This window comes from Diceros bicornis, chromosome 25, assembly GCF_020826845.1.
Source record: "Diceros bicornis minor isolate mBicDic1 chromosome 25, mDicBic1.mat.cur, whole genome shotgun sequence".
Taxonomy (NCBI): Eukaryota; Metazoa; Chordata; class Mammalia; order Perissodactyla; family Rhinocerotidae; genus Diceros; species Diceros bicornis.
In genome coordinates this window covers 4,133,308-4,147,247 of record NC_080764.1, presented here as the reverse complement: position 1 = coordinate 4,147,247, position 13,940 = coordinate 4,133,308, and the positions used below count along the sequence as shown (strand labels likewise).

Here is a 13,940-nt window from a genome sequence, read left to right as displayed (position 1 = left end):
AGGAGCCGGTGACCCAGCCAGCCCCAAACACTCCTTCCAGCTGATGCATCGAGTGGCACCCCAGCTTCCCACGTCCCTGAGAATTGAGGGTGCTGCGAACCACCCCTGACTCACAATTATAACCGTTCCGATGGGCCCGGCAAAGCTCCAGATCAGGGTGTCTCGAAGGGACAGCCAGCAGAAGTCCGGGTTTCCATAGCCCTGGGGGTCCAGGCCCACCGCGAGTCCTGGGCAACGGGGATGAGAAGAGTGAGGGCCACACCCCAGGAGAAGACCCCTCCTGAGGGCCAGCCTGGGCGAGGTGTGGCCAGCCCCACACAGCAGGACCCCGGGGCCCCAGCATCGCCCTCAGAGGGAATGGGCAAGGAGCCGAGATAGATAGCTGAGATGTGACAAAGGCCCAGGTCCCCTCTGAGCAGGAGTCCCCCTCGGTGCCAAATCACAGGCCCACCACGCCCACAGGGGCCTAAGCAGCCATGAGCTGCTCATGAATTCACCCAGAGGCAGGGAGCCCACCCAGGCTGGGGCTGCTGAGAGAGACCAGAGAGACACCAAGGAGGGCGGCGACGGGATGGGGCAGAATCAGCTGTGAAAACACAACGAAGAGACCCTGCTGTTGGGCCATGAGGAGGCCAAGATGATGTGACGGACCACAGGTGCCAGGGAGGAAGGACCTGAGAGCATGCACAGACCACACCGCACAGACACATAGACACGGACCACACCGTACACATGCACACACACCACACATACAGACCACACACACTGTACACATGCACACACACCACACATACACAAACACAGACCACACACACCGTACACACACACGCTGACCACACATACACACAGACCACACACACCATAGACACGCACACACACCACACATACACAGACCACACGCACACAGACCACACATACACACACATACAGACCACACACTGTACACACGCACACACACACCACACATACACATACAGCCCATACACACCGTACACACGCACACAGACCACACATACACACACGGACCACACATACCATACACACGCACACAGACCACACACCCCAAGACCACATATACACACATATACAGACCACATACACTGTACACACGCACACATACACACACACAGACCACACACACCATACACATGCACACAGACCCCACATACACACACATACAGACCACAAACACCATACATACACACACAGACCCCACATACACAATATATAGACCACGCACGCACACAGACCACACGCACACAGACCCCACATACCACACACACCATACACATGCACACAGACTCCACATACACACACAGACCACACACATACAGACCACACACACCGTACATACACACACAGACCCCACATACACAATATATAGATCACACACACCATACACACACACACAGACCACACATACACACATATAGACCACACACACCGTACACACCCACACATACACACATATACAGACCACACACACTGTACACACGCACACAGACCACACATACACGCATATACAGATGACACACACCATACATATGCACACAGACCACACATACCCAATATATAGACCACACACACCGTATACACGCACACAGACCACACATACACACATATACAGACCACACACACCGTACACACGCACACAGACCCCACATACACACACATACAGACCACAAACACCATACATACACACAGAGACCCCACATACACAATATATAGACCACGCATGCACACAGACCACACACACACACACACACACAGACCACACGCACACAGACCCCACATACCACACACACCGTACACACGCACACAGACCACACATACACACATATACAGACCACACACACCATACACGTGCACATAGACCACACATACATGCATATACAGATGACACACACCATACATACGCATACAGACCACACATACACAATATATAGACCACACACATTGTACACACACATGTGCACACAGACCACACACACCCCAGAAACTGCTCACCATTCCACAGTGCAATGCAAATGGCAGTTTCTTATATTATCTAAACCACAGCCATTGTTCTAACAACCAGGTGACAAGCTAGAGGAGAACCCTGTCCTTGCAAAGCCGTCAAGGTGAAGTTTGCAGTGACTTCTTCAACACAGACCTTGTTTGGGAGGAAGGAGCCAGCGTGACCTGGGCGCTCCTCGCTGTGGCCCCCTCCACCTCCCCCACCTCACTCCCCCACCCCAGGACTGGACTATGCCACAGCGCTGCCCCACCAAGCTCCTTATTTAGATTCTAAAAAGATCAAGTCTCCCCATTGATGTTTAAAACCCTCCAATGATTTCCCCCTGCCCTCAGGAGACAGCCATGGCTGCTTCTGTGGCCTTCTAGGCTGAACTCCGTGGTGTGGCCATGGCCACACTCCAAACCACGTGGCACCCCCACCCCTCGCTCCAGGGCCCGGCCTCGGGTCAGTCCCCAACCAGCCATGCTCCCATCGGTCCCCACACAATGCTGGGCCACAGAGGCACGCTCCCCTGCCCTCTCCACCACCTTGTTCCTATTTGCCCTCCAGTGCACACAGCGCTTCCTCCAGGAAGCCTTCCCGGCCTGTCTTGTCCCAGGTGAGAGCAGGTCCCCATCACCTCTCCCTCAGCTCTGAGCCCACAACAGTGCAGGGTCCGCGGATGAACCTCCAGTCAAGTGGGCTGGAGGACGTTAAATCGCCCGTCTTCCTTGGAGGGGCGACTCCCTGGGGACTAAAGGCTTTGCTGTTCTCACTCACTGCTGACTCCGGGCCTAGAACAGAGCCTGGCATAAAAGAGGCACTCCACGGATGAATGAATGAATGAATGCACACTCCTGATCCCGTAGGGGGTTTAGGTAACTGAGTCTTGGTGGGGGTTGAGGAAAGCTCACAGGAAAACGGGCTGAGAGGACCAGCCACCCAGGTCCCTTGGATTCCGGAGGGCCCAGGCTGGGACAGGCACCCACGGCCCTGAGACAAGGCCTGTCGCCACGGCCCCAGACAGCCTGCCCTTCCACTGCTTGGGTGTCTGGCACCCCAAGCAACGTCTGGGCGGAGACGCCCTCCTCCATTTAGCCCCCGTCTGGAGGGGACACCCGAGGTGACCACAAGGTGGGGTGGAGATGGGAACGTGTGTCCCCCCCCACACACACAGATGGCAGAACAGGCAGGAGAGGGCCAGCTGGGCCACATGTGGACGGCAGGCGGGGCCAGGCAGGGAGAGGTGGAAACAAAGCCGGCAGGAACAAGCCAGCCTCCATCTCAGCCCGAGGTTCCCTGGGAATTGCTTTAAGTTCTTCTGCAAGAGGCTTAAGCGTTAAAAAAAAAAAAAACTGTCTTTAAAGTAAGTTAGAAATGTGAAATATCTGAATTTAGACTCCACAGCTGTCTCAGAGGCAGTGCCATTTCACAACGTGCAACTTGACAGCGAGGCGGTATCTTTGCCCAGATGAGGTGTTTATCTTGAGATGAAAAACAAGTCACAGAAAATAGTCTTCTCTGTGTAAAGTTGTCCCTGTGGCTCAGACGGAAGGGGCCTCCGCCTCAGGGCTGCTTCCTTCAGCCCCCTCTCTGCAAGACCTTCCCCCTGCCACCCGCCACCCCTACCTGGTCAGGGCCCTCAGTCCCCAGCAGGCGGGAGCTGCGGGAAGGTGAGGGCACTCCTGTGTGTCACTCGTGCCCACTATGGCCAGCCCGGGGCCAATAAGCGTTTGTGACGTGAATGGGGAAAGTCACGTGACTTCTCCTGTAAAATGAGGAAGACCCACTTAGAGTGACCACGTGGAATAGCCGGCCTCAGGTCTGACCCTCACAGGAGTCCACAAGGAGGAGTCAGGTTTCTTCTGAGAAGCCCCTGAATGTTCTAATCGTGGCCTCCCACTGCCTCGAGCCTGCATGGATCCCTGGAACCTGGGGATTACTGAGGAGAAGAGGGTTCAGCTCTTTCTTTGTGAACAGAAGTGTGGATCTTTCTCAAAAGGAACTTTGACTTTGATACTTAGTGAAAACTGTGCTGAGGAAGTGCTGCTGTTCTGTTCATTCATTCACCCATCTACCCATCCACTCACTCATCTACCCATCCATCCACCCACCTACCCATCCATCCATCCATCCATCTACCCATCCACCCATCCATCTATCCATCCATCCATCTGTCTGTCCATCCACCCATCCATCTATCCATCCATCCATCCGTCTGTCCATCCACTCATCCATCTATCCATCCATCCATCCGTCTGTCCATCCACTCATCCATCTATCCATCCATCCATCCACCCACTCAGTGGACAGATGTGGAGTTTTTCTCTAGTGCCATAGACAGAACCCTGAACAGCCCCAGGCCCAGTTCTCAAGGCCCTGTCCCCCCAGGTAGACACTGACTGATCACACTCATGTGTGCAGATGAGCATGCAGGGCTGGGGCCTCCTCTGCTGCGGGCGGGCAGAGCTGGGTACAGAAGAGGGAGGAGGCCTGAGAGCTCCTCCACCCGCATCAGAGGACATTGGCTTATCTGACTGGGTTCCTGTGTCAGCATGTCACATGGATTCCCCTGCAGTGGTGGTCGGTTCCCGCCCCAGGCCACCCCAGCGGGGCTGCTCTGTGCGTCCTCACCTGTGACAATGGCTGGAATGCCCCAGCCCACGACGTAGTAGAACCTCATGGGCCCCGCGTCGATGTTGCGCACCTCAGTCAGCATGCGGTAGACGTGCAGGCTCTCCACGAAGGCCCAGGCGAAGGTGCTCATGTAGACGTAGTGCAGGAGGATGGCAATCACCGTGCACAGAAACTGTGGACAGGGAGCCCACTCAGTGCCAGTCCCCCGGGACCACACCCCCTGCACCGAGGGCTGAGGGCCGGGGAGGGAAGTGACCAAATCGGGCCACTTTGCAAACGTGAGGGTCTGTAGATCTGAAAAAGGAAATCAAGTTAGTTGTTTTTCTCCATTTGATTCACCCAGGAGTGGCCGAGCACCAAGAGTCACAGCGTCTCAGGCTCTGATGTGGATCAGAGGACGAGAAGTGAGGCACCTGGGGGCCCAGGGACCCTCCCCAGCCCTGATCAGTGGCAGGTGTGAGCACAGCCCAGGGGCGCGGGGGTAGGCAGAGCCTCTAGTGTTTTCAAGAGAAGTTGGAAATTGGTATTTTCATGTGATGGTTCCAAATTTGGAAATGTTGGCATTTAATTTAAAGTTAAAAAAATATTGTGGAGGCGGCCTGCTCAGGCTGTGGTCCCCAGATCGTGATCTTGGCCTTCGCCCTGACCCTCATGCAGACCTCCTCGGTCCAGCAGGGGCAGCCAGAGGAGGCAGGAGGCTCCAGCTTCATGACCTCCCCATCAAATAAGAACCAGTTCATTTTGCCTGCACTGATTTCATGGAGACATATATCTTCCACCAAAGAAAGAACAGGGATGAGAGCCTGTCCTGTTCTGTCCTCTGCTGGGGGTGGTGTGTCTGGAGGCTGGCCGAGTGCCAGGAAGAGGAAGTCAGCTTCCACAGGGCAGCTGAGAGACAGCATCCCGGCCTCTGGCGACCTTGCTGGGCCAGCCCTATGTCCCTGGACATGGAACATGGCATGAGAACAGGAGGAAGGCAGTGCCAGGGAGGGGCTGGGGGCACTGGAGTCACAGGAAGCCCAGCCTCTGAGGCCAGCAGTGCAAATTCAGTCTGAGGTGCTCTAGGATGGACCTTGAAGAGCTCTGTGCCTTCTTGGCCCAGAGCAGCCTCACTCAGGTCCTTCTGGGAGGGCGTGCCCCAGCCAGGACTCCCAAGGCCAAGGGCGGCCAGCAGGGAGATGTGGGCAGGCACCCCTCCGCGTCCTAGGAAGATGGACTGGCAGGGTAGGAGAGGGCAGTCTTCAGGGGAGGGGGAAGAGAAAGCCCCTGGCCACACCCACAGCTGGGCCCCACCCCTGGCCATACCCACAGCTGGACCACACCCACAGCTGGGCCCCACCCCTGACCACACCCAAAGCTGGACCCCGCCCACAGCTGGGCCCCACCCCTGAGCAGACCCACAGCTGGACCACACCCACAGCTGGGCCCCACCCCTGACCACACCCAAAGCTGGACCCCGCCCACAGCTGGGCCCCACCCCTGAGCAGACCCACAGCTGGACCACACCCACAGCTGTGCCCCACCCCTGACCACACCCAAAGCTGGACCCCGCCCACAGCTGTGCCCCACCCCTGACCACACCCAAAGCTGGACCCCGCCCACAGCTGGGCCCCACCCCTGAGCAGACCCACAGCTGGACCACACCCACAGCTGGGCCCCACTCCTAACCACACCCACAGTTGGGCCACACCCACCACTGGGCCCCATCCCTGACCACACCCTCACAACTGGGCCCTGCCCCTGACCACACCCACAGTTGGGCCCCACCCCATCACATCCACAGTGGAGCCACACCCACAGCTGGGCCCCGCCCCTGACCACACCCTCATAACCAGCCAGGACCCTGACCATACCCCCAATTGGGCCCCACCCCCATCACACCTGACATCTGGACCCAGCCCCTGACACATTCTGTTCCATCCTCACTGCTGTCACATCAGCCCCACCAAGGTCTCAGTGTTTGTGCCAAGGAGACACCTCAACTCCAATAGACACAAGAGCAGGAGGAGACACAGGGAGGGCTACCACCTTGCCTGACGCCGGAAGCCTCTTTGCTCAGGCCCCAGGTCCGCGTGCCCTGTGGGGAGCTCCACAGAGTGTGGGCTGGCTGGGGAGACGAGCGCCACCTGCTGCCACATCTACCTCGAGAGGCCATGATCTCTCCAGAAACTAAACCCCAGAGACATGGGAGGGACCATTCCAGCATTAACATTTGTCAAATACAGTACACAGCAGGGCCCAAGCAGAAGAAAAAACAGAAGCTTGGGTTATGACATGCCCTTTGCCTCAGACGCTGCACACAGTCAGGAAAGGGGAGAGTCTGGGCTTCGAGACCGGTGAGCCTGGAGCTGGGTGAACCCCACACCAAACACCCCCCACGTCCCCCGTGTGCAAAGCACGGTTGGCTTAGGAAAAGGAAGAATGGGGAGGAGGTTGGTTGGCTTGTTGCCTTAAACAATGTGAAAAGCAAACCCACAAAACCACCTTTTGAAAAAAAAAGCAGCCCTAGAAATACGACATTTTGAAACATTATGGGGCCATACATGCACAGACTTCTGCACTAAATGGACTAACTTTCCCAGAAACAGAACAAAGACAAAACACTAATGCATCATAAATCATTTCAGCCTGCCAGTAATCCGGGAGATGAAAAACCTCGCCCAGAGATAGGATTGTGAGTTTCCAGAAAACCCATGAAGACCAGGTGCAGTGCCAAGCCCCTAGAATTATGGCTGCAGCATTCCTTCTCTTCTTCGTGCTCACCGGAGCGTGGCTGGCTGGAAAGCTCTCATTCCAGGTAGCACAGGAGTCGGTGCTTGAAACGATCAGACAGGCTCTCTGCATTTCCCATGTGGTGTTTAGTTGCAAGGAGTGGCTTACCACCAACTCGACTCCCCTTTCTGGAGACCACTCAAAGGCACATGGGAACGGCTGTGAAATGAGTCAAGCAGCTTCCACCCCTAGAGCCGTCACCTGTCTGATGCACTGATAAGGCCGTGCACACAGGCAGAGGTGCGCCTGACACGCCTGGCCGGGTGCCGAGGAACCGCTGCAGCAGGACCACAGGGGAGGACTTCTCACCCGGCCGACGCCAGCCCAGTGCCCTGCCTTACAGAGCCCCTGGAGGGCCACAAGATTTGCCCTTGCTCGTCCAACAAGCACGTATGGGTCTGTCCTCCTGAGAAGAGGAAGAAGAGCTCAAGGAGGCAAGTGGCCTCGACCAGCTGGCCAGAATATTCCATCTTTGTCTTTTTATTTAGTCCTAGGACCTGTTCGTTCCCACAGACACACTTCCTCTTCACGCCAGGCGATGCCTCCCCATCGCACGTTCCTCAGCCCCCCGACTAGTATGTCCAGCCTCGCCCAGACTTGCTGCTCTGTCTGAGTTCTCATCTCATCCAGTGGCGTCCTCACCTACTCGCCCCCTTCTGGAGACCTGAGGCATCCCCAGTCCTTCCTCCGCCTGCCCTCCATGCCCGGTGGGCCCTGACTCCTGCCCCTCCCCCATGCCCACTGTCCTGGCCTCAGTTCTGGGCCTCGACTCCACCTCCAGACCTCTGACAATAGCCTCCTGGCTGCTTTTCTGACCTCCAGTCTCCTCCACCCATCTTCCCCTTGTTGCCAGGGTGGTCTTCCTAAAATGCAGACCCAGTCAAGACTCTCCATGGTGCAACGCTGCTTGCAAAAGATGGCATTGCTTGGCACAGCCCCTGGGGCTCTGGATGACCAGATCCCCAACCTGTCCCCGACTTATTCTGGACTCTCCTGTTGGACAGCAAATGGACGGTCTTGTTCAGCCCTTCCCTGACCAGGCACAGCTCCCTGACCCGCCACCGTGGCGTCAAGTGGGCACCTGACAATCATGTACCATCATCCAGATCTGTGTCTGGAATGTGGGCTCCACGGGCAGGGATGGGAGGGCTTCTCGAATCTGGGTCTTTGGTAGGCTTAATACAGTGACAATTAATAGTCCTCACTACATGAGGAATGAAGAAATGATAGCTATGTCAACAGCACAGGGCAGCGGCATGGGAACGGCCCACTGAGAGAGTGACGGCCCATTGCTCACATTGGGGGAGATCAGGATTAGTTGAGAGTAACCTCTGAACTTCCCGGAGTCACAACATAATCATGTGTGATGGTCAGCTGGCCTCACATCTCCCCAGGGCTATTAGGGTCACCATTTAGTGATGGACACATGAACTAACACACATGAAGAGAACTGTGTGCCCTTGGGCGGGTCACTCAACCTCGCTGGCCCCCAGCTCTCTCACCTGTAAGAAGGGATGCTACCCCCTCCTGGGCCCCAGGGATGTATCAATTAGATACCAGGCATGTATGTAAAGTCTCGAGCACAGACCCTGCACCTCCCCCTGCACCCCCATCGTGTGCTGTGACCCTTGTATTTTGAAAACCCCCTTTGTAAAAATGGAAAATCATTCGCAACCAGCCAGAGGCTGCCAAAGTCACAAACCTTCCTCCTCCTCCTTCCTCTTGCTTTTCTGTCCCCATGATCTCAACAGTGCTGCCACCTCCCCGTCCAAAGCTGGTCCCCCTCCCCAGGGTCCTCACCCACACCCAGCCCTCCCTCCCTCCCCTTGACATGACGTGGCTCAGATCTCTCACATCCCACGAGCTCCACCAGCCCCAGTTCCGCCTCCAGCTGCAGCCAGTATCTCCTCCTCTCCTCCCTCACAGCCAGACTCAAAAGGCGTCTCTCCCGGGGTCTCCACCACAGTCACTGCTACTCGCTCCTTTGTAAATTACATTTTAAAGCCACTTTGTGGCTGGTGCGCAGGAATGCAACTGATTTTACATATATTTCTCCAGTAATAGCCAGCTACCTTGCTAAACTCTCCAATTTCTCATAATGTGTCTGTAGATTGGTTTAGATTTTTCTGTGAGGTCCATCATACCCCGTATATAATCTAATCACCCAGTGATAATTACCATGAGCCTATGCAACACCCCATGAGCACACATGACAAAACAGGAGCACACGTGACACCCCAGGAGCATACATGACACCCCAGGAGCCCACGACACCCCAGGAGTCCACATAACTGGGGTGGCTTGAGCAAGACGCCCCTATATCTAACCAGATCACATCGGAGCTCGCCCACCTTCCTCTCTCCCCTCTGCTTCTCCTCCATTTATTCTCTCAGCAAGCTGCTGTCTCTTCGTCAACCCTCTCTACCCGCCAACACCACCTCACTGAGTTCTGGGCCATTCTAGACGTCTCTCTCCCTCTCTGGGGAAGCACATGGGCTTCCACAGAAAACTCAGCCATGACCCCTCAGAAAGTTCAGGGGTGGGTGGGAGATGCCGCCCGACAGGGACGCTCGTTAACAACATGCATCGCGTGTCTTCAGGCCACAGAAGTTCAAGTCACAGCTCGCAGGACGCTGGGGTTTGGCAAATGACTGTAATTTCTGATGAAATCACTAGTGTCTACATCAGGAAAGTAACAGTTGACGCATGTGGAGCCCCCGGCCTTTGTGACGTGGCTCCCACGCACACCCTTGGAGGGAGATTCCCACCCAACACAAAGCGACAAGCCCCCGGACTTGGGCCGGGGTCCCCAACTTCCCATGAGATTCCCTGCTGCACCCAGTAGACTGAAAGAGCAGTGAACGCCCGCCCAGCCCCTTAGAAAGGAGACACCCCCTCCACTGTTGCAGCAAACGAGAAAGCTCGGGCCCTCCGCGCCGGCATCCGTGCAGCTGCACATGTGGGCCCGAGGCCGGGGGGCAGAGGGGCCTCACCGGGTTTTCCGTCTGTGTGATCCCGATGACGAAGACCAGCTGGGAGAAGAAGAGCGCCCCCGTGAGGTTTTTGTGGATGCTGTGCAGGTTGGAACGCAGCGTCCGCACCAGTGCCAGGAGGACGAAGGCCACCAGCAGGGCAGCCAGTGACAAGGACACGGCAGCGTAGGTGATGATCTTCAGGGGCAGGACCTCTCCGTGCTGCGGGCGGGGTGGTTAAAAGCAGAATGTCAGGGCTGTGGCTCTGAGGGGGCTTTTGCACAATAAAGACACATTAACGACTATCACGGGGAGGAACCCACGTGACGACGACATGGTCCTCTGGATGGCAGAAACCAAGAACAAAAACCAAATGCACAGTGTGGGATGATGAAAAGACATTCTGGAGCTGGATGGTGGCGATGGCTGCACAACAATGGGAATGGACTTCATGCCCCTGAGCGGTACATGCACGTGGTTGAGATGGTGAATTTTATGTTCTGTATATTTTGCTGTAATAAAAAAACAAAAAACCTCACACATAAATCCTGCTGTCCAGGAGATGCTGAGCCTGTCCACCCAAAATTCTGAGCTGGGAGAGGCCTTCTAAACAGACTCGCAGTTCACACAAGAGGCTGATGGGTCGCAGCTGCAGGGGACTGCAATTGTCTCCTGTGCTTTTGCAAAATATGGCACTTGTCCAGGACCCAGCGACCTGCAGAGTTTTGGCATCTGGACAACAAGCAGCTCTGGTTCCCTGGTAATGTCCGGAAAGCGCTGTTTAGAACTCACACGGAATTTTGGGCCGGGGCTACTCAGGGGAGCATGGGGAGCCGGGCCTGGGTGGGGATGGGAGGACGGAGTGCTCAGAGATCTCTTTCTGTAGCTCCTTCGAGTGCGGGCTCTCGGGGGTCCACCCGGAGGCTGCAGTCCTGCTGCAGGGGGCCGGAAGCCTGCAGCCTCAGCCCGACTTCCCCATGGCTGGGGGCTATTCAGGGACCTCTGGATCTGAGGCACCAGGGCTGGCAGTCTTTGATCCCTGCTCTGGTTTCATTTCTTCCACCTGAATTGCGGCTTCTTCCACCCGTGAGTCTGCTTGTGGCACTGCCTGGCTTCCTGGTCGTGAGACGACCCCCAAATCCCACCCCTACGTGGACAAAGACCACTAATAATTAACTCCCGCCAGGCCAGGACCCAGGGCCACCTGCCCAAGAGAGCTCTGTTGTCGGCGGAAGGCCTGAGGGCACTCTCGCGCACCCCGAGGGCACGTCACCCACAGCCCAGCTCTCCTCCTGTCACCACGACAGCCGCAACAGCAACCCATGGCTGACTCACCCCCACAAGAATGCGACAGAAACTCAGGCCGCTGAACACCAGAGAGCCCTTGGGAGGGTCATGGCCTGGCCTCCTGGGCTACATTCCAGGCCCGAAAAGTGGGCGCCGGGTGAGGTCACCCCAGGCCTGTCTTCTGGCTCCTAGACACCAGTGTCCTGCACACGCCCAGCCCAGGCTGACCTCACCGCCGCGCCCTGCTGGGGCCCCACTGCCCGTTCATCCGCGGGCCCGGAGGCCGGCTCGCAGTCCCAGGCTGCGGAAAATGCCAGAGGTTAAACATTAGCCGCCCCGCTGCTCGGTGCCTCCTGACTGGCCTCCTTTGTCTTGTGGGGCCCGAGAGTGTGGCGCTGAAGGGAGATATTCCCATTGTTCCCGCCAGCCGTCTCTTTTCTTCCTTAAAGTTTAAAGTGGGGTAGAAACAGCACCATCTAGCAGACCACTGAGAACCCTGCGCTGAAGTGAGGTGCATACTCCAGGAGTTTCTTTTCAGTCTGAGGTTCGGGTCTGCCATCACGGTTTTTAATTTACAACCTGGGCTCTCTGAAAACCCTTTTAAGGGGCTTTTGTTATGGAAATCCTACCAGATTCTGGCCAATGCTCATGGAACACGAATTTTAAATCGGTCAATTCAGTTTGTTCAAATCACTTAGAAGGAAAGATGGAGTTGTCGAGGGGGTAGGCTTGGGGGATAGGCTAAATCTCGAAAGGAATTAATCCCTGGACACCCTCACCAGCTGGGCAGGGTTGCCCGTGGGGGAGCGCCCACCTCGCGTCTGGAGACGTCCATGAGCACGGCACAGCTGGTGGCGTGGCTGCACTGGCAGGCAACGTGGGTCCGGTTCCGGGACAGCAGCTCACAGCCCTTGGCTGACCACCCTCCAGTCCCACTGGGGCTGCAGAGAAAAGTCGGGGGTGAGATGGTTCCCTCCACCGCCAGGGTCTCCGAGGCCCTCCTGCCCCCGCTGGAGCCCGAGCAGCATCCTCACTGTGCCCAAGACAAGCGCCACGGTCCCCGCTCCGAGGACCACGGCGCTGGCTGCACCTGGGACCGTGTGAACGCCCTCCTCACCCTCTCGTGGAGCCTCTAATGAGCACCCTCTGAAGTTGACGTTTATGTGTCATCCAGCAGTAAAACTTAAATGGGGACATCTTGGGTCCACCACATGCCCCTTTTATCAGAAACCATAATAGTCAGTTATTAAAACAGCCACTTTGTACTTCTGTCTTCTTTTGAGTCTAGATGATTTAAGAAATAATATCGCGCATTTGTCCTACACTTTCATCTTCAGATTGCAAAATGTTTTATGGCAACTGCCTGGAAGCAGGGCCCCATTATTACTCCCGTTCTATTGATGGGACACCCCAAATGACAAGCCGCTATGGGGGTGTGTCAGCCTCCCTGACTCTGGGGAAGTCAAGTAACTTCTCTGATCCTCAGTTTACTCATCTGTAAAATGGGATGGGAAGGCAAATCCGTGTTTACCAAGAACTTTAAGATCCCGGGATGACAGGTGCACAGAAAGCAGAGATGTAATTAGAGCGAGAGCTAATTGCCAGGATTCAATGAATGACCAGCAGGAGGGCCATGCCTGAGGCACACCAAAGCCTTAACACTGCCCTCAGCGTGAAAGTGGGTCTGCCATTCTGTCTTTTGTACGCCAAGCATCTATTATACTCTAGACACTACACCAGCATCTCATTAACTAGAATTTGGAACATACAGAAGGAGGAGAGAGTGACGCACGGTCTCTGCCGAGCCAAACCTGCCTCCTAGCAGGAGCCCCGTGTGGGCCGGGCTTCTCCTCCTCACCCCGGGTGCCAGCACCCGGCACAGTGCCCAGCAGAGCCCCACTCAGTGGAACCCAACTCAGTCCAGGGAAGAGTGACTGCAGGGGATGTTTGAGTTGCACGGGAACCAAGTCCCAGACGCACAGCAGTCAACCCCCACTGCAAGCATGGATCAGGGGATGGGTGGAATGGACCCTGCCGAGGCGGGTGCAGCCTCCACAGGGTAAAACCAGCCCCAGCAGCTGCTGTGTTGTCTCCTGGGCGGGCCGGCTGAGGTCAGGGTCCCCCATCTGAGGCAGGTGCCCCCACACACATCTGGGACTGCCCGCTGTTGGCGGAAGGGCCCCTGGGCCTGGTCTCTGAGCCCCACCTCCTGTGTGTGTCCCTCCTTGTTTGGCGGTGGGCTGGGCCCTCGTCGGCTGCTGCATCATGAGAGTCCT

The 13,940-nt window shown here is 56.4% G+C and overlaps 1 protein-coding gene across 1 annotated transcript in view; it reads right to left on the bottom strand.

Moving 5' to 3' along the window:
- Window positions 1-13,940, bottom strand: part of CELSR1 (cadherin EGF LAG seven-pass G-type receptor 1) — a 149,832-nt gene that overhangs the window by 8,439 nt on the left and 127,453 nt on the right. Inside the window, 4 exon segments of the mRNA XM_058568133.1 lie at window positions 115-227; window positions 4,631-4,805; window positions 10,399-10,599; window positions 12,479-12,605. Coding sequence (XP_058424116.1) covers window positions 115-227; window positions 4,631-4,805; window positions 10,399-10,599; window positions 12,479-12,605 — 616 coding nt within the window.